Raw genomic sequence first — 26,246 nt, forward strand, 5'->3', positions numbered from 1 at the left:
CTCGTGCCGTGCCAGGTGCAGGGTCTGCTGGCTGGGTGCTGGCAGGTTTGCACCTGGCACGGGCACCGTAGCCAGCCCGTGCCCCTTTAAGGGCTCTGGGGCCGGGAGGGTGGCAGACGAGTTTCCCTGGCTTGGCCCAGAGTGGCCACCAGGGCAAGCTGGGGAGGGCTAGCCCCCCACTAGTTCGAATTAAGTGGCTACACAGCCCTTAATTGGAACGACTTAATTCGAACTAGGCGTTAGTCCTCGTAGAATGAGGTTTACCTAGTTCCAACTAAGCGCGCCGCTAGTTCGAATTAAGTTTGAACTAGTGGTTTGCCTGTGTAGCGCCTATGAAAGTTAATTCGAACTAACGACTGTTAGTTCAAATTAACTTTGTGGTGTAGACATACCCTAAGAAATAATATACAGAAGCATAAGCTTTCGTGGGCAAAATACTTTTCCTCCCGCCTTCTTGTTTTAAATTCTGGGGGGCTGTGATCCGTCTCCACTACATCTGCGGAAGTGGGTTTTGCCCGAGAAAGCGTGTGATACCACTTGTATATTTTCGTTAGTCGCTCACGGGCCCCTCAGGGTGCTACTTGTGGCTCATACTAATCAGTTCTCCATTTTTAGGGCGTCCAATCTGATTCACATCGAAAAATCCACTCTCCCGGGAAGAAGAGAGACGTTGTTTTTCTCTTGCTCGCACGTTCCCTTCCTGGGAGGACCAGGCAGTTAGGGGACCAAGCACGATCTTGGATTCACGAGGAGTGAGAGTAGCCGTCTGTTCCTGGCGTAGGACTGCTGTTCCTTCCCACTTCGTGGTCTAGTAGCGCCTGGGGATTTGCGGTGCAAATTTCTCCTTCCTCCGCCAGCCGCCGCCGGGTCAGTGCCTTTCCCGATCAGCCTCCGCATGGCTATTCCCGAATCGATTCGATCTCGTTTTCCGTCAGCGTGTCTGCCTGCCGCCTGCCTTGATAGCGCTGTGGATGCGCCCGGCGGCTCTCACGGCGGATTTCATGGCTGCTTCGATCCAGCCGGCAGGCATGGCGGTGTGTTCTCCTGCGAAATACACCCTCCCTTCGTTCTGAAACAGAGCTTGGCTGTAGTCGGAATACTGGTACGGTGTAAATAAGGCAAAGCTTCCCATTGAATATTTGTCCAGGCCCCATTTCTTGACCACGTGTTTCCTGCAGACGTTCCGGATGTAATTCTGGGGCACGTGGTGGACGGCCGCCAAGTCAGCCAGCACCACGTCCACGCACCTTTCATCATCAAGAGGGAGGAAGAATTCGGCTTCATCCCCCCACGTGTAGGAAGCCAGGATCACCCCCGTCCTGTTGTCGAAGCTGTGGTTGGGGTAGTAGATGGATCGGGCCGGGCGGTCGGTAATCGACTTCCCGTAAAAGATTCCGTCCTTCTCCCAGAATTTCTCCGAACAGACCAGGAAAATCTTAGTGCCTCTGACGTAGTGAATGGAACGCAAGGCCTGCGTCTTCTTAGCAGAAAGAGGCGGAGAGAATTGAATCAGCCGGGTAGCTTTGGCCGTGGCGGTGACCAGGACGTAGTCGGCCGTCACCGAGCGGGGGATGGCGGCGTGGGACTGGCGGTAAAGCACTCTCACGTGGTCCTTGCCACGGATGATCTTCACAACCGGCGAATTAAATTGGACCTCTCCGAGGAGGTCCTGGTAGAACGCCTCCGGCAGCTGATCGAACCCCCCGGTGATCTCGTCGTAACTGAAAGAGAGATGGAGGAAAGACGCTGGTCACACGGTGCCCACCCCGGACTGCGAGAATGCCCTGCATCGGATGGCCCCTCTAGGGCTAAGCTTCCACTATGGAGTGAAGTGTTGAACTCCATCAGAACTCACTTAGGGTGCGTCTACATGGCATGCTTAATTCGGATTAAGCACTTCCGCAAGAAACACTCTGAAATAGTGTCTTTCGAAAGAGCCCGTCCACACTGCAGGGAAGCCTCGAAATGAGTCCGAGGCAGGGTCCCCTAATGTGGACGCTCTACCTCGATTTACAGCCCCAGGAGTAATTACGTTGAATGGCCCATGGGGGAGGAGTGATTTCAAAATAGCACCAGTGGAGCGTCCGCACGACTGCTATTCCAAAATAGCTATTTCAGGAGAGGCGTTATTTCTCGGGGAACGAGGTCTACAGAAGTCGGAAGAATTTATTTCAAAATAATGGAATGGCGGTGGAGACCCTTGCGTTATTTGGGAGGAACAGCCGCTCTTCCGAAATAACGCCGTTGTGGAGACACACCCCTCAGGGAGGATCTGTGAGCACAGCCTATTGGGACTATAAAAAAGTCGTAAGGACCCCTCTCTCACGACCCAGCCCACCGGTGTGTGCTCGGAGAAGGCTGAGAGGTGAGATGATAAATGGACGAGAGGGTAGGAGGTTGACTGACAGAAGGCATGCAGATGGCCAAACGAGGAGCAATGGGCTCAAGTTGTTGTGGGGGACGTCTAGGTTGGAGATTAGGGAAAACGATTTCCTTAGGCTAGTGGGGAAGCGCTGGGATGGTTCCCTAGGGAGGGGGTGGAGTTTCCATCCCTAGAGGCGTTTCAGTCCCGGCTTGACCAAGCCCTGGTTGGGTTGATTGAGTTGGGTTGGTCCTGCTTTGGGCAGGGGGGTAGACTCGATGACTCCTGAGGTCTCTGCCCACCATGGTACGCATCGAATAACAAATGGCTACATTGACAGGCCCCACGACAGATGAACTGCCCCTCCCCTTCCATCCAAAGCAAGAGAATAAAGACGCTTTTTTTGACTCACCTCTTCTCAGAGAAGCTGAAGAAGGCTATGACGGAGGACAGGAAGGACATGTAGAATAGACTCTCTTTGCCCAACACGTCCCCGATCATGCGGATGGCCCCTTGACTCAACTTTCCTTCCTTGATCAGATATTCCTTGGGGGTGGGCAGTGGGGGGAGAACAGGCGTATTAAAACCCCATTGAGAAATGACAGCCCCCCAAAATGCCATTGCTGTTAAGGGATTCTTCAATAGGCAGGAGAGATGGGCAGGAGCCAAACTCATCCTACTTGGTCATTTGAGTCACCAAGTTTAATTCTTTCTCTAGGGAAGTCAATCGGAGCATTGCTCTTGACTTCAATGGGGCCATGATTTTATCCATTGCATCTCTACCAAGACGTCATTGTCTTTGATTAAAGAACCATGACCCAGATATGCCTTCTGGAGGGTAAGCATTTTGGTGGGTGGGAACACAGAGGGTACGTCTAGACAACAGGCTTCTGTCAACTAAGAGCGTCTAGATGACATCCAGTTCTGTCGACACAGCAAGCCACTTTGTGGACCTGAGAGTGTAGACCCAAAGGACAGTGTAGATGCAATAACGCCTTCTGTCGACAGAACTTTGTCGACAAAAGGCGTTATTCCTCGTAGAATGAGGTTTACCGCCGTCGACAAAACTGTCGCGTTCTGTTGACGTTATGTCGAAAGAACTTGGCAGTAGTGTAGACACAGGTATAGTTTTGTCGACAAAAGTCCACTTTTGTCGATGAAACCCTGTAGTCTAGACACACCCAAAGGGTGTATCTAGACTACAGGGTTTCGTCTACAAAAGTGAGCTTTTGTCGACAAAACTATACTTGCGTCTACACTACCGCCATGTTCTGTCGATAGTAAGTCGACAGAACGCGGCAGTTTTGTCGACAGCGGTAAACCTCAATTTACAAGGAATAATGCCTTTTTTCGAAAGTACTCTTTCGAAAAAAAGCGCTATTGCATTCAAACTGCTATTTCGAAAGAGCATCTAGATTCTCTTTTGACAAAAGTGGCTTGCTTTGTCGACAATACTGATCATAGTCTAGATGCTCTTTTTCGACAGAGGCTTTGTCGACAGTATCGACAAAGCCTCTGTCGAAAAAGGCGTGCAGTCTAGATGTAGCCAGAGAAAGGTTATCCCACTGAAAACATGTTGGGTATGGATACCTACCTGGATGAGGCCACATCTACACTAGAAAACGATTCCGAAATTACTATGTTTGACTTAACTCCCAATTTAACAAATTTGAACTAGTGTGACCTCGCTACCGAGAATCCTCTAAATGAGTCTGACGCAGGCTCCCCAAGGCGATGTCTAGACTATGGAGTTTTTCTGGGATATCCCAGAAAAACTCTTCCACGTCCAGGGAATGTGACCGCTCTTCTGACATTTTCTGCAGAAGAGCAGACACGTTCTTTCGGAATCCCCCGTATTGCTTGTTTCCCGAGGAAGAAGGGCTCTTCCAAAAGAGAAGATTTTCCAAAATTTGGCCCAATGCAGATGGGCCAAATTCTGGAAAAGCCTTTTCCGGAAAAATAATTAGAAAAAGGTAGCCAATTGCAGAGTGCAATTGGCATACCTTTTTCCAGTAAAACTCCGTAGTCTACACGTAGCTTTAATGTGGGCGTGCTACCTCAGACGTAGAGGCCCAGGAAGCATGGGGAGTAATTAGTTCAATTTACCCTGGGGAGCAATTATTTCGAAACAGCGGCACCGGCACATCTGTACAACCGCTGTTTCGAAATAGCTCTTTCGGAATGAGCGTAATTCCTGATGAAAAGCAGGAGCCCAGATTTCAAATGAAGCAACCCGGAATTCCGAAATCACCGGCTTGGTCATGTGGACACTCTGCTTATAAAGTCAACCTTAGGTGGGGGGGTTATTTCGAAATAATGACCTCATGTAGACCAGAGCCGAGAGGGCTGGGGGAAGGGTGGGGAGAAGGGATGCCAGGTTGGTTACACAGGACTGGAAGAGGGAGGTGTCTTCACTCTACTAGAACTAAGAGTATCGGAGCTCCAAGACCACTGGATTTCTGTGGGTTGGTGTTGTGGGTCGGGAGAAGCAGAGATGCCCCTGCGCTTCACCTGCCGCAAACCAGAGCTAGGAAGACCCAATGGGGAAATATATGGTGCCCCTTGAAAACCCACCATAAATATACCATCTCTCCCCAGCCTGGGTCTATAGGAGGGTACTGATGCATTATCTCCTCCTACCATTGACGGAGGACCCGTGGCAAGATGTGTTCCGCTGGCGGGGGGAGGGAAAGGCGTAGGTCAGGACGTTAGCACCTTTGGATGTAAAGACGTGGAATGTCACGTTCAGTTACCTTGGTGGAAAAGGAGTCGTATTTCCCCTTCAGAGCACTGCAGTTGCTTGTCACCTGCGGAGCCCAGAAGAAAACAATCATTTGTTTCATGTCTTTGGTTTATTATTTTCCCTGGTCATGATGATGTATGCATAGGCCAGTTCCTAGGGCATACGACTCATCAGGTGAAAGAGTTGCAAACAAAATCTCTTGCATTCCATCCCTACAATTCTCCAGCTGACTCGCTTGCTTTCACTAACATGGTCTAAACAATAAAAATAAATAGACTAAAGATCAAATTTTCAGACATGTCTAAGGGTGTTGTCTTAACATTCCTCCCCCAGACAATCTGCTCTACACGACTTGAAGTCGACATACATACCCCCAGTCGACCAACTCTACCCAACTTGAAGTCGACATACATACCCACAGTCAACCAACTCTACCCAACTTGAAGTCAACATACATATCCCCAGTCAACCAACTCTACACAACCTGAAGTCGACATACATACCCCCAGTCAACCAACTCTACCCAATTCAAAGCTGACATACATACCCCCAGTCAACCAACTCTACATGCCTTGAAGTCAACATACATATCCCCAGTCAACCAACTCTACACAACCTGAAGTCGACATACATACCCCCAGTCAACCAACTCTACCCAATTCGAAGCTGACATACATACCCCCAGTCAACCAACTCTACATGCCTTGAAGTCAACATACATACCCCAGTCAACCAACTCTACCCAACCTAAAGTCAACATACTTATCTTCCATGCGGTAAAGTCAATGGGGATTGCTCTCCCACCGACTCCAGCTACTCTACTTGTACTGGCATCAACAGGAGAGCACTCAGAGATTTATTTATCGTGTCTAAGTGGGAAGGTCACCAGTTCAAGTAAAACCAGAACCCAGGCTGAAAAGACTACTAAGGCTACATCTAGATTTATTGCACTGGAAATCGATCATCTGGCATTTGACTTAGTGGGTCTAGTAAGGACCAACTTTATCAAACGCTGAGGGTGCCTCATGGTTACTGCTCGATTCGTGAGGAATAAGAGAAGTCGATGAGAACTTTTGCTCTCGTCAACCTTCCCTGTAGAGACGGCACCACTCTCGGTGCAAGGTACATTGACTATAGCTGTGTTATTTACTGGAGTTGCACACCTTATGCCGACCATCTGGGTGCAGTGTGGATCTGGCCTACGTTTGAGAGATTTTAGAACCAACACCCAAATGAGAACCCAAGCTAACTCTTAAGGAAACCAGAACCCCAACCCACGAGTCTTTGCCACAACACACGCACCTTATCCAGTGTCTGGTTATAAAGCTCACTGGCAGATTTTCCTCTTTCGGAGTGATGCACCGGGTATTGCAAGATGTCAGGATTTTGTTCGACATCTCCAGCTCGTGCCCTGACGTTGTTAACCAAATACCAGCCCATCTTGTTGCTATTATAGAATGGGTTCAGCTTCAGATTCAACTTTTTAATAAATTCACGCACAAGTCTAATGGAAAAGGAAAAGGGGGGGGGGGGGCAGAGAAAATTTCAAAACCAGGAAAGAAAGTTACCTGCTGCCATACAATCTTCGAACACAAATGCCCTAACCCCATCTATGTAACGGAAATCATTTCTGCATAACGAATCCAGAGACCCACTTTACCAAAACCCAATCATGCAACTACTGCCGGTCAACGTTTGTTCAGGGATGATCTATACCGGGGTGGACAATAATTTTTGTTGTGGGGAAGGGGGAGGGTCACGCCAAGATTTTGGAAAGTGGCCAAGCGCTTCACTTTTCCATGAGATTAATGGAGATGCGGCGCCTGGGATGGAGGTTGGGTGCGGAAGGGAGATTGGGATAAGGGATTAGGGTGCAGGAGGGAGACTGGAGTCTGAGAGGGAGTTAGGGTAAAGGAGGCAGCAGGCTGAAAACAAATAAAAGGAAGTTCTTCTTCACACAGCACATAGTCAACCTGTGGAACTCCTTGCCTCAGGAGGTTGTGAAGGCTAGGACTAGAACAGGGTTTAAAAGAGAACTAGATACATTCATGGAGGTTAGGTCCATCAATGGCTATTAGCCAAGATTGGTAAGGAATGGTGTCCCTGGCTTCTGTTTGTCAGAGGGTGGAGATGGATGGCAGGAGAGAGGTCACTAGATCATTACCTGTTTGGTTCCCTCCCTCTGGGGCACCTGGCCTTGGCCACTGTCGGCAGCCAGGCCGCCAGGCTGGATGGACCTTTGGTCTGGCCCCATCTGGCAGTTCTTATGAGGCTATCGTGACCCAGTGCAGGGGTTTGGGATGTGACCTAGGAGAGGAGGGGATTGTGATTGGGACAGGAGATTGGGGGACCAGATCTGGGTGGGGATATGAGTGCAAGAGGGGGGAAGAGGGTTTGGATATGTTGAGTGGGGGGTAGGGAGGCACCAGAGGCAGGCTGTGGCCAGGAGACTTTCCAGCCAGCAGCCAAACCAGCTAAGGTGGGCAGAGTTTAAAACTTTTCCCAGCCAGCCTGCCTGCCCAGCCATGTGCGTGAACAACTGTGCCGAGGAAGGGGGGGGCTGGTTCTTCGTGGCTGCCTGTTATTCAAACAGGCCGCTCCCATTGGCCACTTTGTCAGACGCTTCAAGTCCTGGAGGAAAGGGGCGTTTGAACCTATTCAAATTTAAAACTTTTCTATGCCCTCCCCCCTCCCGCCTGGAATTATGATACATTTTTAAAAAAATAGGGCTTCCCCTGTTCTGAACAGGGCTGGCGAACAAGGCGGGTTCCCAACCGATTACCTGTGATGTTTGGGCAAACGCATGGGTCCCAGCTCCACGTACCAGTCCTCTTCTCTGTGGGTCAGGATGCGTCCTCCGAGACGGTTACTGGCTTCCAGAAGGAGAACCTAGACATGAAACACGCGGTCTGATTTTCAAGCCCTTGCCATTTGTTCGTGAACTCTTCCTAAACAGGGTGAACCAGGACCTCCAAACTTGGCAGGCAGCTTCCTCTTACCGTAACGTAAAGAAAGCACGGTCGGGGTTTGGCTGTGCCGGGACATTAGGACGTACCAAGAATGGGACTGGTTCTCAGAAATTGGAAAGGGTAGGCAAGATAGCTATACTGTAGAATGACCACAAGGGGGCAGAAAGGGGCCAGAGATGGGGAATTGGACAGCAATAACCCCTTTTGGCCAGCAGGGGGAAGGGATGGAGGAATGGGCGGATACCCTACTATATATTTCAGAGAATGTGTCTGTTTCTTTGTCCTTTTTGTGTGGGTTTCGGACATGCACCCCCCTTTCCCCGGTGAGTACTTTATAAGGCGTGGGGAGTCACACCTGCCGTGTGAAGCGGGTTCACACACATCGAAACTTTTGACAGCCGCTATTGCGTGTTTGTCGCTTGAACGATCGAGATGGATTTCTCCCGCGCCACTTCGCTTGCAAACAGTCGCCGCCCAGAAGAAAATAACGATCCCGGAAAAGGAATTTCGGACAGCTTATGGAACTGACAAAAGCCCACGAACTCCATGAGACTGAACGAGAGGCTTACGATTAAGGAAGTGCTCAAGTATTCTTCCTAATTAGAGATACCCTCCTAAATTGGGGACCTAAGAGACAGATTCAAATATAGAATACTTTCCAGGAATCTTTCCCGTGTATTACTAAGCACAAGTTTTCAATGCCAGGAGGTGTTTAATACTACAACTAGCACTTCAAATATAAGCGCACATGCAATTTTTGCTGACTTTTCCAGCCCTGGGGGCTACATTCCTTGCGTGATCTAGCAAGTACGTAAGCTACGAGCAGGGATAATGGATAAAGACCCACATGCGCCTTCGATCCTTCCTGTCTAAGGTAAGGGCCTGGGCAGAGACAGGTGCATTCTGGAGGTGAATGCCTGGCTGCGAGGATGGTGTCGCCAGGAGGGATCTGGCTTCCTCGACCACAGGATGCTATTCCAGGAAGCATTGCTAGACAGAAATGGCGTTCACCGTTCGAGGAGGGGGAAGACCCTGTTTGGACACAGACTGGCTAACGTAGTGAGGAGGGCTTTAAACTAGGTTTGACGGGGACAGGTGAGCAAAGGTAAGTGGAGAACATGGGGACCCGGGAGATGGGTTGGAAATGGGAGGGAGCGTGGGCTATAATGGCAGAGAGAAAGGAGGGTCAGGGCAAAACTGGGAGGCAAAGTTAAATCAGAATCTGAGATGCCTGTATACCAATGCGAGAAGTCTGGGTAATAAGCAGGAAGAACTGGACGTGCTAATAAATAAATATAATTATGACATTGTTGGCATCACAGAAACTTGGTGGGATAATACACATGATTGGAATGTTTGTAGGGAAGGGTACGGCTTGCTCAGGAAGGACAGACAGGGAAAAAAGGGAGGAGGGGTTGCCTTGTATATTAAAAATGAACACACTTGGAGTGAGGAGGAGATGGACGTAGGAGACGGACGTGTTGACAGTCTCCGGGTTAGGCTAAAAGGGGTTAAAACCAAGGGTGATGCCATGCTAGGAGTTTACTACAGATCCCCTACCCAGGTGGAAGAAGTGGACGAGGCTTTTTTTAAACAACTAACAAAATTATCCAAAGCCCGAGATTTGGTGGTGATGGAGGACTTCAACTATCCTGTGTCCAGTTCTGGGTACCACATTTCAAGAAAGATGTGGAGAAATTGGAGAGGGTCCAGAGAAGAGCAACAAGAATGATGAAAGGTCTAGAGAACATGAGCTATGAAGGAAGGCTGAAAGAATTGAACATAAGAATGGCCATACTGGGTCAGACCAAAGGTCCATCTAGCCCAGTATCCTGTCTGCCGACAGTGGCCAGCACCAGGTGCCCCAGAGAGGGTGGACCGAAGACAACGATCAAGCGATTTGTCTCCTGCCATCCCTCTCCAGCCTCTGACAAACAGAGGCCAAGGACACCATTTTATCCCCTGGCTAATAGCCTTTTATGGACCTAACCTCCATGAATTTATCCAGCTTCTCTTTAAACTCTGTTATAGTCCTAGCCTTCACAGCCTCCTCTGGCAAGGAGTTCCACAGGTTGACTATGCGCTGTGTGAAGAAGAACTTTCTTTTATTAGTTTTAAACCTGCTACCCATTAATTTCATTTGGTGTCCTCTAGTTCTTCTATTTAGGGAACTAATAAATAACTTTTCTTTATCGGCCCTCTCCACACCACTCATGATTTTATAGACCTCTGTCATATCCCCCCTCAGTCTCCTCTTTTCTAAACTGAAAAGTCCCAGTCGCTTTAACCTCTCCTCATATGGGACCTGTTCCAAACCCCTCATCATTTTAGTTGCCCTTTTCTGAACCCTTTCCAAGGCCAAAATGTCTCAGTTGAAAAACAAAAGAAAACAACAACAACAAAAAAAGCAATTAGGGTAAAGTTAAGGTTGCCGGGAGATACTGAATATCAGTTTTGTTGCGTACAGAATACGTGAGCCTTGGAGAACGTTCCTTGCACTAATTACCATGTCCATAAAATGTAGTGATTGGGTGTTTTTACCTGCGATATTTGTGGCATTTACACGTCCTAATAGGAATATTATTAATAATACCCTTGGCAACCTTAACGTTAAGTCAATTACCCTTTTTTCACCTAGAAGTGACAGTAGTAGCATACTGCTCTATGCTTTCGTGCTTCCTTCTTTTCACCGTTGGGTTCTTGACGTTCACCTTGTTTTACTCTTGTGCATTGTTTTCCTGAACCTCTGGCTCCCCTCGGTTAACAGAATTACCGTGGGTGCGGGTGAAAGTTACCCTTGCGAAGGATGATCCCGCCCTTCCATGACCCTTCTGCCTGAGTCCATGCCCCGGATTGCCTCTTTCAGCCCCCTACTGGCCCCAGCCAGGATGTGGAGCTGAGCATTTGGCTCCTCCTCCCACCCTCATGGGCCTGGCTGGGGTTGGGGGGCAGCTGAAAGCTTGGTTGGGGGGCACAGAGGGGCTGAGAACTAGGTCCCTGTCAGGGTCCCAATGAGGGTCAGATTCTCAGCCACCACCTCCTGGCTCCCACTTCAGCCATGGCCCCGCCCCAGTCTGCCCCTCGCCCCGCCCCTCGCCCCGCCCCCATTCCACCCCTACTCCGCCTCTTCCTCATGAAGCCCTGCCCCCCCCACTCTCTCCTTCCTGCCACCCCGCTGAGGCCCTGAGATTGAAAAAACTCTGGCCAGGGCAGAGGTAAATTTTTCCGGGGGGCCCCAAAACATTCAGGGTCCCCCACCATGGGCCTCGTCGGGTCATCCACCACCAGATTTGGGGAGTCTTCCCTGCCCTCCAACTTCCCTGACCCGCCATCCATCAACTTACCTGACAGCCCGCATCCTTCAAGAGTTTGGCAGCTGTGAGGCCACTAATTCCCGCCCCGACGATCACCACTTTCTTGGAGTGGCACCCGTGTTCCAGTCCATTTCGGGCTACCGCAGTCAGCTCCTCGTAGTCTGGGTCCTGGAAGCATTGCTCCCACTTCATCTCCGCACCAGGGAGACTCTGGAAACTCGGGGCCACCACCAGGAGGAAGATCTGGAGGAGAACTAGAGAGAAAGATGGGGAAAAAAACCCCAAATTTTAAACTAAAGCCCAGTTGACTTGCAGACAAAAATGTAGTATTTCAGTAAGAGGGGGGCTAGGAGAGAGGTCTATAAAATCATGAGGGGTGTGGAAAAAGTGAAGAAGGAAAAGTGATTGACTTATTCCCACAAGGAGTCACCCAACGAAGTGGCAGCAGGTTTAAAACAAACCAAAGGACGTTTTTCTGCACACAGCGCACTGCCAACCTGTGGAACTCCTTGCCAGAGGATGTGGTGGAGGGTAGAACTTCAACAGGGTTCCAAAAAGGGCTAGATCGATTCATGACAGTGTTGTCTTCACGTCGTCATTGTCAAGTCTAAGTCGAGTCTCAAGTCACATTCGAGACAAGTCCCAAATCGAGTCTCGCATCCCTAAAGTCACATTCGAGACAAGTCCCAAATTGAATCTCGCATCCCTAAAGTCACATTCGAGACAAGTCCCAAATTGAATCTCGCATCCCTAAAGTCACATTCGAGACAAGTCCCAAATTGAATCTCGCATCCCTAAAGTCACTTTCGAGACAAGTCCCAAATTGAGTGTTGCATAGAGTCACTTTCAAGACAAGTTCCAAGTCGAGTCTCGCATCCCTAAAGTCACTTTCAAGACAAGTCCTAAGTCGAGTCACGAGGCCCTAAAGTCACTTTCGGGTCAAGTCCCAAGTCGAGTCTCGCGTCGCTAAAGTCACTTTCGAGTCAAGTCCCAAGTCGAATCTCGTGTCCCTAAAGTCACTTTCGAGTCAAGTCCCAAGTCGAGTCTCGCGTCCCTAAAGTCACTTTCGAGTCAAGTCCCAAGTTGAGTCTCGCATCCCTAAAGTCACTTTCAGGTCAAGTCCCAAGTCGAGTCTCACGTCCCAAAAGTCACTTTCGGATCAAGTCCCAAGTCGAGTCTCGCATCCCTAAAGTCACTTTCGAGACAAGTCCCAAGTCGAGTCTCGTGTCCCTAAAGTCACTTTCAAGACAAGTCCCAAGTCGAGTCACGAGGCCCTAAAGTCACTTTCGGGTCGAGTCCCAAGTCGATTCTCGCGTCGCTAAAGTCACTTAAGTCCCAAGTCGAGTCTCGCGTCCCTAAAGTCACTTTCGTGTCAAGTCCCAAGTCGAGTCTCGCATCCCTAAAGTCACTTTCGCGTCAAGTCCCAAGTTGAGTCTCGCGTCCCAAAAGTCACTTTCAAGACAAGTCCCAAGTCGAGTCTCGCATCCCTAAAGTCACTTTCGAGTCAAGTCCCAAGTCGAGTCTCGCGTCCCTAAAGTCACTTTCGAGTCAAGTCCCAAGTCGAGTCTCGCGTCCCTAAAGTCACTTTCGGGTCAAGTCCCAAGTCGAGTCTCGCGTCCCTAAAGTCACTTTCGAGACAAGTCCCAAGTCGAGTTTCAAGTCTTAATTTAAAAAATGTCAGGTCACTTTTGTACAAGCCATCGATATCGATAAATAACAATTCTCACTATCTGTTTTCATTTATTAACAGAAATCATACTTGCTAACTACCAGTAGTCCAGCTGGGAGGCGGGGCTGTGATCACCGCCATGGGCGGTTTGTTACTAACAACAATGGCAATTTCGGACAATTTTTTCACCAAGTCGATTTAACACAACGAGCACGTCTCACGTCGAGCCTCAAGCCCCAGACAATGAACCGGAGTCGCGTCTCGAGTCGAGTCATCGAGTCGACTTAAGTCCGACTCGAGTTCACGTCGTGGGGCTCGAGTCGACAACTCTGATACATGAGCTAGGAGGGAAGGCTGAAAGAATTGGGACTGTGGAGTTTAAAAAAGAGAAGAGGGGAGATGCTACCGTGAGGAAGCACAATTCAAACTCAAATTGCGGGAAAAGTGACTTGGTGAAAATGGACGTATGGGCACAACTGCAGGCGTTCGCCCTACGTGGTCCCCGAGCCCAGCCGGCCAAGGAGGTTTGGTGTCCGGTCGGCAGCGGGCGGGAAGCACACGGCATGAACCGAGGCTAGAGATGGCTCACAGAGCTGATGCTGTTTGACGCGGCTGTTGCGAGGAAAGAGAAGGCCGTGCTGGCAATGTGAAAAGACGGCGGTCATTTGCTGGGGTTGTGTAGGTGTGGCTGGGCGGGGAGGCCTCAGCTAGAGCTCCACGTCCCGTTCTGCGTTCCCTGCGAATCTTTTCCATCGTGGTGCGGAATAAATTTCTTCGTGCACCAAGGTGCGCGCGCGCGCCGGGATAGACAAAACCTGGTGGTGCAGTGGAGCAGTCTAGTTTGTCCAGGTGACCCAGCAGGAGAGTGTTGCCGGCACATGGGAACAACGCCTGCCTTTTTCTCCCTCCGTAATTACCTTTCCCATGAGCATGGGAGATGCGCTAAGACTCGCCGAGGGCTACGTGGGTGGGTGACAGGTGTTGTCACACCTGTCGGCTTGGCACGGACAGCACCCAACAGGAAATCGTCTTGGCAGGATGATCGCTTCCACGGAGCGACGTGCCTGGGCAGGGATGCGTTCGTAGAAAGTCGGGCTGGCACGGGCAGGGTGCCAAACTTGGGTGGGTGGAATTTGTTCTGGGGCAGAAAAGGCGCCCCCCCGCCTTCCCTCCCCCAGCCTCATGCAAGCCATGCTCACGAGTCCCTGACACGCTCGGCCGTGTGGGGAAGAGCGTGGGATTCTCCGCACTTGCTTCTGACGTGGAGGACTGGATTGGACGGGATCGTCAACCGTCTTCGAGGCCAGCCCCCCGCCCTCGAGGCAGGACGAAAGTATTATCTAGACCCGGGGTGGGCAGGTTGGATGGGACCCCCCAATCCGCCAACTCCCCGGTGGGCAGGGGTGAGCGCCATGAGCTAGCTCCGCCCCCAGCACAATCCCGCAGCTCCCATTGGCTGGAAACCAGCCAATGGGAGCTGCCCGGGCCATGCTTGCAGCCTAGGCAGGGTGTGGAGAGGGTGGTGGTGCACAGAGACGCACACGGCCCCCCGCTGCCAGCTGTTTCGAGCCCCAGGGTCCTGCTGAGATGCTGGCTGGGAACGGCCTTCAAGTCAGGACAGATCCTTCACCAAGCCACCCCTCCTCCCGATCCTCTTCTCCCCCTCCTGCATGCATGTCTTGCTCCTGCACCCGTACCCCAACCCAGCCTCTGCCCTGCAACCCCTTGCACCCCCCCACCCCAGCTCACAAACTCCTTCTGGATCCTGCACCCCAATCCCCTCTCCCAGGTCACAACACCTGCCTTCACCCAAATTCCCTCCCAAACCCCACACCCCTTCTGCACCCCAACCCAGACCCTGCTCCCCTCCTTTCATCTCATGGCAGCGTGTGGCCCTGGGTGACTTACCAAATTCCCATCCAAATTTATTGCCCCCTCCCTCCGATCTCGACCATCCCCGATGGGTGTTTTTCCAACTTGCTCCGAAAAACTCTCCAGCAATAGACTCCACAACATCCCGCGGGGGGATTTATTCCAGTGTTTCACCCCCTGCGAGTTAGGAACTTTTCCCCAATGTCCAGCCTCAACCTTCCTTGCTGTAGCTAAGCCCATTGCTTCTCGTCCCGTCCTCAGAGGCCAAGGGGAACAATTTTTCTCCCTCCGCCTCGTGACGCCTTTTTCTGTACTTGGGACGTCAGCTTTGAAACGGTCACTACATTGGTATTGGGGCTTTCTGGCTGGATTTGAAATGAAGTCGCCCTCCCACCGAAGCCCGCTTCTCGAGAGGAACAGAAAACGTGAGCCTGCTCTGAGTTTCCGGCAGCAATCTTCGATCCAAGCAACCGGTCGAAAAACAGGGTTTGCATCATGGCCAGACCCGCACAATTCTAGGGGTGCCAGACAGCTTAGTAATGCGTAAGATCGATCGATCAAAATTACATTGCTCCTCTGAGTGGATCCGCAGCAGCGGATCCTCCCTAAACTCACGGATCTCCCGCAAGCTTTGACGCGTCTGTTCCACAACACCGAGAAAGGCAAATCGGAGTTTGGACAGAGGCCAAGACACCGACGCTCAGGCGCATATTCTATCTTCTCCTGCTCCTGCGTGTTGGAGAACCGTACACCCTACAACCCTCATTCTCAGCCCCTCCAACTGAATTCGCGTGGGTTTGGCACCAGCCTTGTCCAAAATCCCGGTGGCCACGCCTGATATTTTGGTCGGTGGAGGAATGGCAGGAAAAAACCGTAGGACGGCTAGAATCGCCCATCTTGCAGAAGTGAAGGCTTTGCAGGATAAAAAAAATTTATCTGTGCAGAAAGAAAGTGACTTACAGGTGAAACCTCTCTCGTCCGACTTGACTGGGTCTGAACCAGAGAATTATTCTGTGATGGGGACTAATTTGGCTACAACGACTCGAGAGAGAGATCTGTGGCGAGTTCTCTGGAAACATCCTCTCCGTGTGCAGTCAAAAAAGCAAACAACGTTTCAGGAATCATTACGAAGGGGGTCGGGAATAAGACAGAGAATATTTTATTGCCTCTATATAAAATCCTGGGACACCCACAGCTTGAACCTGCATGCAGATGTGGTCGCCTGATTTAAAAAAAAGATCTCTTGGCATTGGAAAAGGTTCCAAAAAATGCAGACGGGTTTGGAACGGGGCCCATCCGAAGAGAGATTCAAAAGACTGGGACTTTTCTTTTGGAAGCCAGTAATAGATGGTCTCTATTCCTATAGAGGCTATAGAGTAATAGCCTCTATAGGAAGAGAGTCTAAAGTGACTGGGACTTTTTCATCTTAGAAAAGAGGAGACGAAGGGGGTTAGGAGAGAGGTCTATAAAATCATGGAGTGGTGTGGAGAAAGTGACAAAGGAAAAGTGATTGACTTGTTCCCATAAGCACGAGGGGTCACTACATGAAATGACCAGGCAGCAGGTTTAAAACGAACCGAAGGAAGTTTTTCTTCACGCAGCGCACAGTCAACCTGTGGAACTCCTTGCTTGAGGATGCGGTGAAGGCTAGAACCTGAAACAGGGTTCAAGAAAGAGCTAGATAGATTCATGGAGGTTAGGTTAGTCCAGACTAGCACGCTGAGCTGACAAACAGCTGATCAGCTGTTTGTCGGCTCAGCGCGGCAGCCATTTAAATTTAAGTGAAGCCGCGATTATTTAAATCGCGGCTTCATTGCCCTCTGCCGATCAGCCTAATCTACATGGCTCCATCGATGGAGACATATAGTTTAGACACACCCTTTGGGCTGACTCAGTCTGACCGTTCTGATGTTCTTATGTTCCAGATAATGGGAGGTCAAAAATATCTAGCAGTATTATCGACACTTCCACCACTTCCTGGGCTCTGAGAAGACATGTAGGGGCAAACTCAAGCTAAATCACAGCACAGAAGACTGAGAGCCAGGCCTGGGACCACGAGAAACTTGGCCACACCCACGCTGAGTGGACATCCAGCTAACTCAAATCATGCCAGACCACAGAGGTTGCCAGACTAGACAGTGCCGGATTAGAGAGGTCCAACCTGTAATACTGGACCAAAAATGGTATTTTCCTTGATTTTTTTTTAATGCACAGATTTCGTTTCCTCCCCAAAAAGTCTCATTGAAATGTTCTCTTTTCTTGACTAAAAAGCAAGCAAAAAACAACAGCAAAGCCATCCCTACGAATAACCATTCTTCTACCGTTTGCCAAGCATCGCCCTTTTTTGGCAGAAAAAAAAATTGGTGCTCCGTTCTTCATTCAAAATCATTTTTATAGCAATCAACATTTTCCCTTCAAAAATCCCCATTTGCCCCGGGGATTATTCCCCCTCCATACACTTCGAGGGATTGAGAAATGCTTCCCGAGCAATTTCTCTTTCTTAATCTGAATCACATCTAAACCAGCCGCCCTGCCGGGAACTCATGCCCTCCGCTGAAACCCAGATCCGTCTCCCGTGCCTTCTCAGTGCCGGCACAACGGACAATCGCGCAGATCTGATTCTGCAACTGAAAACGAGGCTAGTTGTGTGGTTCCACCCCCTACAAATTCCCCACTTTAAAAAAGGAGCAAAGGATTCTGGGAGTAAATCGGTTGAAAAAGGGAGGGGGGGGGATGCCCAAAGATTAAGCTGGCTATAAGAGAGATGCGCCGCTATAGAGTTCGTTGAACTGCGATAGGTCACTGACAAAGAGGGGCCCAAAACCATCCCATGCATCTGAGCCCAGAATCACATCATGTTCCATCCCGCTGCCCACACCTGGGGACCAGACGTTCCACTCACAGAACTGCTCCATGTCTCGGCTCGCCGTTCAACTCCCACAAGGATCCCTTCTCCCTTTTATACACAGTGGCAGCTCTGGGTGGGAACGGATGGCGTAGTGCCCAGTGAAACCAAGTTGTCTCTCCAACGTACTCACAGGCATCCTTGGCCAAGTTGCGCAACACGGCCTGCCTGGTTTGCTCTGGGTTGAGTAAGCGCCGTCCCAGAAGGAATACAGAAAGTGCCATGGGTGGGTGGAGGTGGTACCCCATGGAAGTGAATACGGCAGGGCCCCACTCCGGGGAGGAACGCGAACGACTACTGCAGGAGGTGGCTTGGGAAAGGAAGGAGAGGTCAGAAAGATGGAATAGCAGGCAGGCATGAGCGAGAGGTGTGACCTGGCACCCGAGCTGTGGAGACCTCACGGAGCCAGTTTCACCCCAGGAGCCCATCTTGGTGAGTCGGAAACACAAGCCCGATACAACCCAGCCAGAGTCTCCTTGGTGGCCATACCCAAGTGAGAAGTGTGGCTTTTCCCCTGGGATGTTTGACTCTGCTGGAGGCCTGGGCTAGTAGATTTTGTGGGGGACCGTCTTGGCTCTGGGGTGGGGCCGAAACGAGGGGAGGGAGCTGCCGGGGAGCAGGATGGGCGGATAGGCTAAGATTTAACTCTGGCATCTTCACTGTTGTATCCGAGGGGTGAATAATTGGCTTTGCCCGACATGAACACGAGGTTGAGGTTGGACATTAGGAAAAAGTTCCTACCTGTCAGGGTGGTTAAACACTGGAATAAATTGCCTAGGAAGGTTGTGGAATCCCCATCTCTGGAGATATTGAAGAGCAGGTTGGATGGTGTAGATCAATGTTTTGCAACCTTATTTTTAATAAAGTGCCCCTTTAAATTTTTTTTTAAGTACTCCCAGTACCTACAGTTTTCAGACACACAACGTTTTTTTCTACCGTTGCCACACATTTGTGTAAACAACTTAATCGTAGCCGGGCAGGCAATTAACTTTTTGGGTGTAAAAAGTACAAAACTAATTAATTGCTGTAAAAGTTACAACAAACATTCAGTTTTCTCCAAAATTCAGTGGTGTGGACTCCTCCCCCCCTCCCCCCGACTTTTCTCGAGTCCCCCTAAGGGGACCAGTACCACTGGTTGAGAAACACTGGTCCAGATGGGGCTTGGTCCTGCCATAAAGTCAAGGGATGGGACTCGATGACCTCTCGCGGTCCCTGCCGGTTCTAGTAGGCTAGGTTTCTCTATTCAGTAGATTACATCCTTTTCATCGATGTCTCTCACACAAAGCGCATTCTAGGTTCGTGGTATTCATAAACCCTTTCCCATAATGCAGTGGTTCTCAACTCGTATCAGTCCACGGACCATCAGGACGATCAAAACATTTTCGTGGACCGCCTCCTTTTTGAGACACGATAAAAAAGAGCAGACCACGAACATTTTGGTTTGAAATTTATTTCTTACTAATAGATTTGTGGTGCCTGCCCATGCCGTGTGACTTTGGACAACGTTCTTGTGGACCACCGAAAAAGTCACCGTGGACCACCAGTGGTCGATGGCCCACCCGTTGAGAACCACAGCTATAAAAGATGGAGACTGTCCCGTCACAAATAGGCGTCGAACGGTCCGTGCTGTGGAGGTGCAATACGAAGATAGGCGAAGGCGGGATGACGTCATACGACCATGACGTGGCACAGACTCCAAAGGGGTGCCCAATCCTACCATTGACAAGACGGAAACGGGATGAAAACCTTGTTGGCGGGGGATTGTGAAAGAAGGTCCCAGACCTACGCAAGAGCTCTGGGCATATCCCCAAAGCACCTCTCGTTCACCACCCAAAGCTGGTCCAAGACGTTGGATCTCCCATCTTTTGCTTGTCTCGCGGAACCCACGGGTTACGTCCCACGATGTACGGTGATCTCCTGCAAGGATGACAGGTGCCTGGGGGGATTGCATCGTGATGGACAACTTGAAAGTCCAAGACCTTGGTTGCCAAATGGTGAGGGTCAGTTATTCCTGGATCTGAATGGGGTCAGCTCTCTTCACCCCGTCGCCTGGGAGGGCCCAGAAAACGTGATTCAACCTAGGCTTGGTTTCTGGGCCGTCGTGAGCGCGTCCCAGAAGAACTGGGTCTGTGGTCTCCCTCCAGCGTTTGCTAGGTCTCCGTGGAACAGAAGGTTCGTCCAACCCACATCCACCGTCTTGGTTCTTCATTCGCGGAGGTCTGAGTCTGGGGGCACGGGGAGGACTCGGTCAAGAGAGCCCAGAAGAACTCAAGGATTTTCACCACTTGGGGCATCGCGAGTGAAGCCGGCCGTTTCAGACTTCGTCGCCTCGTGGCCTCCTCCCGACATCAAAAATGACTCGATGCCCAAAGTGAAACCAGAGCCCTCCTGAGCCTCACCTCCCCTTGCGGGGTGAGGGAAAAGCTCCAGGATTTAAGCTCCGGGGAGGGGAGTCTGTAAATTGAGCCTCTCCCCTCTGGACGGGTATCGGTTTTGGAGCAGGGAAGCGGGACATGGGTAACGTTCCCCCAGGGTCCTGTCTGCCAACAGTGGCCAATGCCAGATGCCGCAGAGGGAGCCAACACAAGCGGGAATCACCAAATGATCCCTCCCCGTCACCTATTCCCTGACAAACAGAGGCCACCCCATCCTGCCTAACAGACATCGATAGACCTAACCTCCATGAATCGATCGAGCTCTTTTTGGAACCCTGTGCAAGGCCTGGTCTTCACCGCATCCTCCAGCAAGGAGTTCCACAGGTTGACGGTGGGTTCCTGCCAGCACTTTCAATAGCTCCCTGCCAGATTTTGCCACAGCTGCGTGCCGGGACACCTCCGTGTCCTTTCACCTCCATGGAAAGGAGCTCCGGATCTGACTCTCTCCCCGCCCCCCCAGAGGGGAAGGAACCTGATCGGAGTTTTGGGGGAAAGCTATGGAACGGACTTTCAGAGCCAGGTGGACACCCGACTGGTTACAGTCGTATGACGGGGCTGCTGGAATCTCAGGAGTTCTCAGCTGATGTCTCAACAGCTCTTGCTTTTGGCTGGCCCCCGGGAGAGGTCTGGAAGGGACTTTTTAAAAAATCTCCTCCCTTTGAAACACCAGCTGGGGCCTGGTGGGAGATGGGCCCAGGGGGCAGAGTGGGCCAAGGATCTGAAGGCATGACGAGGGGGGGTTGGCGTTCCAGCGATCCATCCCCCGGTGATCGATTTATGAGGCCTGCTTAGGCCTGATCCATCAGCCCCCGAGCATGGGAGCGGACAGGCCGGCAGCTCCCGCCGACTTTCCCGTGTGTGGGTGTCGGTGAGATCAACGGGAGGGGCTCAAGAAAGCTCATGAATCTGTAGCCCCGTGGTCCCGTCTGGCCTTAAAAGCCACAACTGTCTGATTCTCCCACCCCAGGAAACACCGACCTTTCCTGCCCTTTCTTCCTGCCCCCGTAGCTTCCCTACCTTGCAAGCTGGGCCCCCTCAACTGGGTAGCGGTAACTGCACTTGTACAGCCTTTGTGGTAAACATTCAAGTTACACCCCATCAATGTCCTGTCTAATGTTTTCCATTTGCGGGCGGAATAAATTTTATCCTCTGCACCAATGCATGTGTGGATGTGGACCACCGGTGCAAACACACACTCGTTTTATTTTGCTTGATGTTGTCTCCTAACACTCTTGCATGGCGACATGCCAGGGCCGTGACTGGTGAATTTGGAACAACATGCCAAAATATCGTGTTGGTTTGGATTTTGGAAACCGAGCCAACACATTCCCTTTCGGTTTTTAAAATTCGTTTCTGTCACTTTTTCACTCCTCCCCCCTTTTTCAAAAGGAACGAAATGTTTTTTGAAAAGGTGGGTCCCAAAGGACACTGAAATTTCTCCTGTTTTTCAGGTGAAAAGAGGGGAAAACATCATTCTTTGGAACTGTCACCTCTTTTAAATCTTGAAAGTAATGTAGTATTTTAAAACATTTTCTTTTCATTTCCCAATTCGTAAAAAGAAGTTCATAAATGCTATTTCTCCCATTTTCTTTTAAAAATCAGTTTGCCATACAGATGGGATTCACCCTTCTTTCTCTCTTGTTTTTTCCACAATTTTTCCAAGAAAGAAAGAAAGAAAGAAAGAAAGAAATTTATGGGGATAGATAGATAGATAGATAGATAGATAGATAGATAGATAGATAGATAGATAGATAGATAGATAGATAGAGGGGGTGGGTGGGGCTAGATAGATAGATAGATAGATAGATAGATAGATAGATAGAGGGGGTGTTTGGGGGATAGATAGATAGATAGATAGATAGAGGGGGTGTTTGGGCGATAGATAGATAGATAGATAGATAGATAGATAGATAGATAGATAGATAGATAGATAGAGGGGGTGGGTGGGGCTAGATAGATAGATAGATAGATAGATAGATAGATAGATAGATAGAGGGGGTGTTTGGGGGATAGATAGATAGATAGATAGATAGAGGGGGTGTTTGGGCGATAGATAGATAGATAGATAGATAGATAGATAGATAGATAGATAGATAGATAGATAGATAGATAGAGGGGGTGTTTGGGCGATAGATAGATAGATAGATAGATAGATAGATAGATAGATAGAGGGGGTGGGTGGGGATAGATAGATAGATAGATAGATAGATAGATAGATAGATAGATAGAGGGGGTGTGTGGGGATAGATAGATAGATAGATAGATAGATAGATAGATAGATAGATAGATAGATAGATAGATAGATAGATAGAGGGGGTGTTTGGGGGATAGATAGATAGATAGATAGAGGGGGTGTTTGGGCGATAGATAGATAGATAGATAGATAGATAGATAGATAGATAGATAGATAGATAGATAGATAGATAGATAGAGGGGGTGTGTGGGGATAGATAGATAGATAGATAGATAGATAGATAGATAGATAGATAGATAGATAGATAGAGGGGGTGTTTGGGGGATAGATAGATAGATAGATAGATAGATAGATAGATAGATAGATAGATAGATAGATAGATAGATAGAGGGGGTGTGTGGGGGATAGATAGATAGATAGATAGATAGATAGATAGATAGATAGATAGATAGATAGATAGATAGAGGGGGTGTGTGGGGATAGATAGATAGATAGATAGATAGAGGGGGTGTTTGGGGATAGATAGAGGGGGTGTGTGGGGATAGATAGATAGATAGATAGAGGGGGTGTTTGGGGATAGATAGAGGGGGTGTGTGGGGATAGATAGATAGATAGATAGATAGATAGATAGATAGATAGATAGAGGGGGTGTGTGGGGATAGATAGATAGATAGATAGATAGATGGGGTGTGTGGGGATAGATAGATAGATAGATAGATAGATAGATAGATAGATAGATAGATAGATAGATAGAGGGGGTGTGTGGGGATAGATAGATAGATAGATAGATAGATAGATAGATAGATAGATAGATAGATAGATAGATAGATAGATAGATAGATTTTATGGAGAAAGAAAGTAAGCAAGAAAGAAAGAAAAAGAAAGAAAGAAGTTTATGGAGAAAGCAAGCAAGAAAGAATTGGATTTTCTTTCCAATCAAAACAGAGATGGAACATTGAATATTTTGGTTTCCAAAAGCCAAAACAAACTGGCAACGTAATTTACATTCTTGAAATGTTAAAAATGCTGGCCTGTTGAAAACCCACCACGGGAAACACACATTTTTTTGGTTTCATTCCAGTTTCAATTTCCCCCATGAAAACGCAACTATTTCGCAAAAAAATGGGATTTTCCCCCCCATTCTAAACTCCAGTCCCTCAGACAGAGACAAACCCTTACAGGATCTATATAGAGCATTCCTAAAACTGAACTACCCACCAGAGAAGAGAAAAAAACCGAGCGACAGAGCCAGATGAATACCCGGACATGAACTCCTCCAAGAGAGGCCAAGAAGAGAATTCCACTTGTCATCCCCTACAGCCCCAATTCAAACCATTCCAGTGCTTTAGCCACACTCTACAGCCTAGCCTGGAAAACGGCCAATTCTCTCCTACCGATAACCTCGAGACTCAAACAAAGTTTTTCCAGGAACCACGCCACCCATCCCCATCATATTCATCCAAGAACCCACCTCTGCAATCAGCCCCGGTGCCAATTCTGCCCACGCCACACCAGCGATTTCATCACCGGACCCAAACCACATCAGCCATCGCAACCGATGCGCATTGAACAGCACGTCCACCGGCGGGATCTATACCAGCCACGCCCCTCGGCTACGGATATTGGCCAAGCCGGCCAGTCTCTACTATGGGACACAATCGATGGGCACAAATCAGATCCCCGAAAAGGCAACTTACAGAACTCTGTTGGAGAACACTTCATCCTTCCCCCGGCTCTCATGAATGGGTCTCCGAGTCGATCCACGCCAATTTCACCAGCCAAATAAAAAGGGAAGGATTGGAACAGCATGTCTTCTCCAAGTTTGATCCTTATCAGAGACGAACGAATAAAGACATCAGCTCCTTGGCACATTACCTTCCTGATCACTTGGCTTGGCACATTACCTTCCTGATCACTTGGCTTGGCACATTATCTTCTTGATCACTTGGCCTGGCACATTACCTTCCTAATGAGTTGGCCAACCAGCCAACCAATGTGTTCTCCTAGAGGTGCAAACTGTTCCTAGCAGCCTCTTGGAACTGGAACAATCCACGGCCCTATTTTTTCCTCTCTTTCTCCTACCTCCGCTCCGCCGGTCTTCCCTCAATATTTCTTGCATCTGGACTTCTGAGACTCCACTCATCTGAAGAAGTGGGTTGTGCCCACGAAAGTCACGATACCAGCAACACGGTTTGTTAGTCGGGAAGGTGCCGCTAAAGCCATGTTGGTCAGCCTTTTTTAAAATAAACGACCTCTTTTTCAAAACAAAAACCAAGTAAGTACCCCCTTTAAAAAAAAAGAAAAGAAAAGAAATGTACCCCCAGTAGCTACAGGTTTTAGACACACGACATTTTTTTTCCTACCGTGGCAACACGTCTGTTTCAGCAACGTCATCGTCGCCAGATGGGCCGAGACGTTGTTGGGTATAGAAAGTCCAAAAGGAACAAAGCGCTGTCACACGGCAGATGAAAATTCAGCGTTCTCCAGATTTCAGAGGTGTGGATGTGCGCCCCAGGCGCACGGCGCCTGATGGCAGCTCTATGGGGCTTCTTCTGATCCCCGGCCCCGGGCGCACGGTGCCTGATGGCAGCTCTATGGGGCTTCTTCTGATCCCTGGCCCCGGGTGCACGGTGCCTGATGGCAGCTCTATGGGGCTTCTTCTGATCCCTGGCCCCGGGTGCACGGTGCCTGATGGCAGCTCTATGGGGCTTCTTCTGATCCCCGGCCCCGGGCGCACGGTGCCTGATGGCAGCTCTATGGGGCTTCTTCTGATCCCTGGCCCCGGGCGCACGGTGCCTGATGGCAGCTCTATGGGGCTTCTTCTGATCCCCGGCCCCGGGTGCACGGTGCCCGATGGCAGCTCTATGGGGCTTCTTCTGATCCCCGGCCCCGGGTGCACGGTGCCTGATGGCAGCTCTATGGGGCTTCTTCTGATCCCCGGCCCCGGGTGCACGGTGCCTGATGGCAGCTCTATGGGGCTTCTTCTGATCCCCGGTCCCGGGTGCACGGTGCCTGATGGCAGCTCTATGGGGCTTCTTCTGATCCCTGGCCCCGGGTGCACGGTGCCTGATGGCAGCTCTATGGGGCTTCTTCTGATCCCCGGCCCCGGGCGCACGGTGCCTGATGGCAGATCTATGGGGCTTCTTCTGATCCCTGGCCCCGGGTGCACGGTGCCTGATGGCAGCTCTATGGGGCTTCTTCTGATCCCCGGTCCCGGGCGCACGGTGCCTGATGGCAGCTCTATGGGGCTTCTTCTGATCCCCGGTCCCGGGCGCACGGTGCCTGATGGCAGCTCTATGGGGCTTCTTCTGATCCCCGGCCCCGGGTGCACGGTGCCTGATGGCAGCTCTATAGGGCTCCTCCTGACCCCCGGCCCCGGGTGCACGGTGCCTGATGGCAGCTCTATGGGGCTTCTTCTGATCCCTGGCCCCGGGCGCACGGTGCCTGATGGCAGCTCTATGGGGCTTCTTCTGATCCCCGGCCCCGGGCGCACGGTGCCTGATGGCAGCTCTATGGGGCTTCTTCTGATCCCTGGCCCCGGGTGCACGGTGCCTGATGGCAGCTCTATGGAGCTTCTTCTGATCCCTGGCCCCGGGTGCACGGTGCCTGATGGCAGCTCTATGGGGCTTCTTCTGATCCCCGGCCCCGGGCGCACGGTGCCTGATGGCAGCTCTATGGGGCTTCTTCTGATCCCTGGCCCCGGGCGCACGGTGCCTGATGGCAGCTCTATGGGGCTTCTTCTGATCCCCGGCCCCGGGTGCACGGTGCCCGATGGCAGCTCTA

General features: G+C 50.3%; 1 protein-coding gene across 1 annotated transcript; it reads right to left on the reverse strand.

The window, feature by feature from the left end:
• Window positions 1–319: 319 nt before the first annotated feature.
• LOC102457453 (L-amino-acid oxidase-like) lies at window positions 320–24,669 on the reverse strand. The gene is made up of 7 exons (XM_075913792.1): window positions 24,161–24,669; window positions 11,419–11,642; window positions 7,888–7,994; window positions 6,408–6,609; window positions 5,116–5,169; window positions 2,775–2,908; window positions 320–1,721 (listed from the first exon to the last, which is right to left on the reverse strand). Exons 1-7 carry the CDS (start codon window positions 24,333–24,335, stop codon window positions 932–934), a joined length of 1,686 nt encoding a protein of 561 aa, XP_075769907.1. The 5' UTR covers window positions 24,336–24,669; the 3' UTR covers window positions 320–931.
• Window positions 24,670–26,246: the final 1,577 nt, after the last annotated feature.

This window comes from Pelodiscus sinensis, chromosome 32 (genome assembly GCF_049634645.1).
Source record: "Pelodiscus sinensis isolate JC-2024 chromosome 32, ASM4963464v1, whole genome shotgun sequence".
NCBI lineage: Eukaryota > Metazoa > Chordata > Testudines > Trionychidae > Pelodiscus > Pelodiscus sinensis.

Bases quoted from the DNA above. Each gene is read 5' to 3' on its own strand.
- LOC102457453 (XM_075913792.1), bottom strand. From the start codon at position 24,335: ATGTGCCAAGGAGCTGATGTCTTTATTCGTTCGTCTCTGATAAGGATC. The intron at 5,170-6,407 runs GTGCGTGTGTTG...TGGGCTCCGCAG, and splicing joins ATAACCAGACACTGGATAAG to GTGACAAGCAACTGCAGTGC. The intron at 2,909-5,115 runs GTAACTGAACGT...CCCACCCCCAAG, and splicing joins ACGACTCCTTTTCCACCAAG to GAATATCTGATCAAGGAAGG.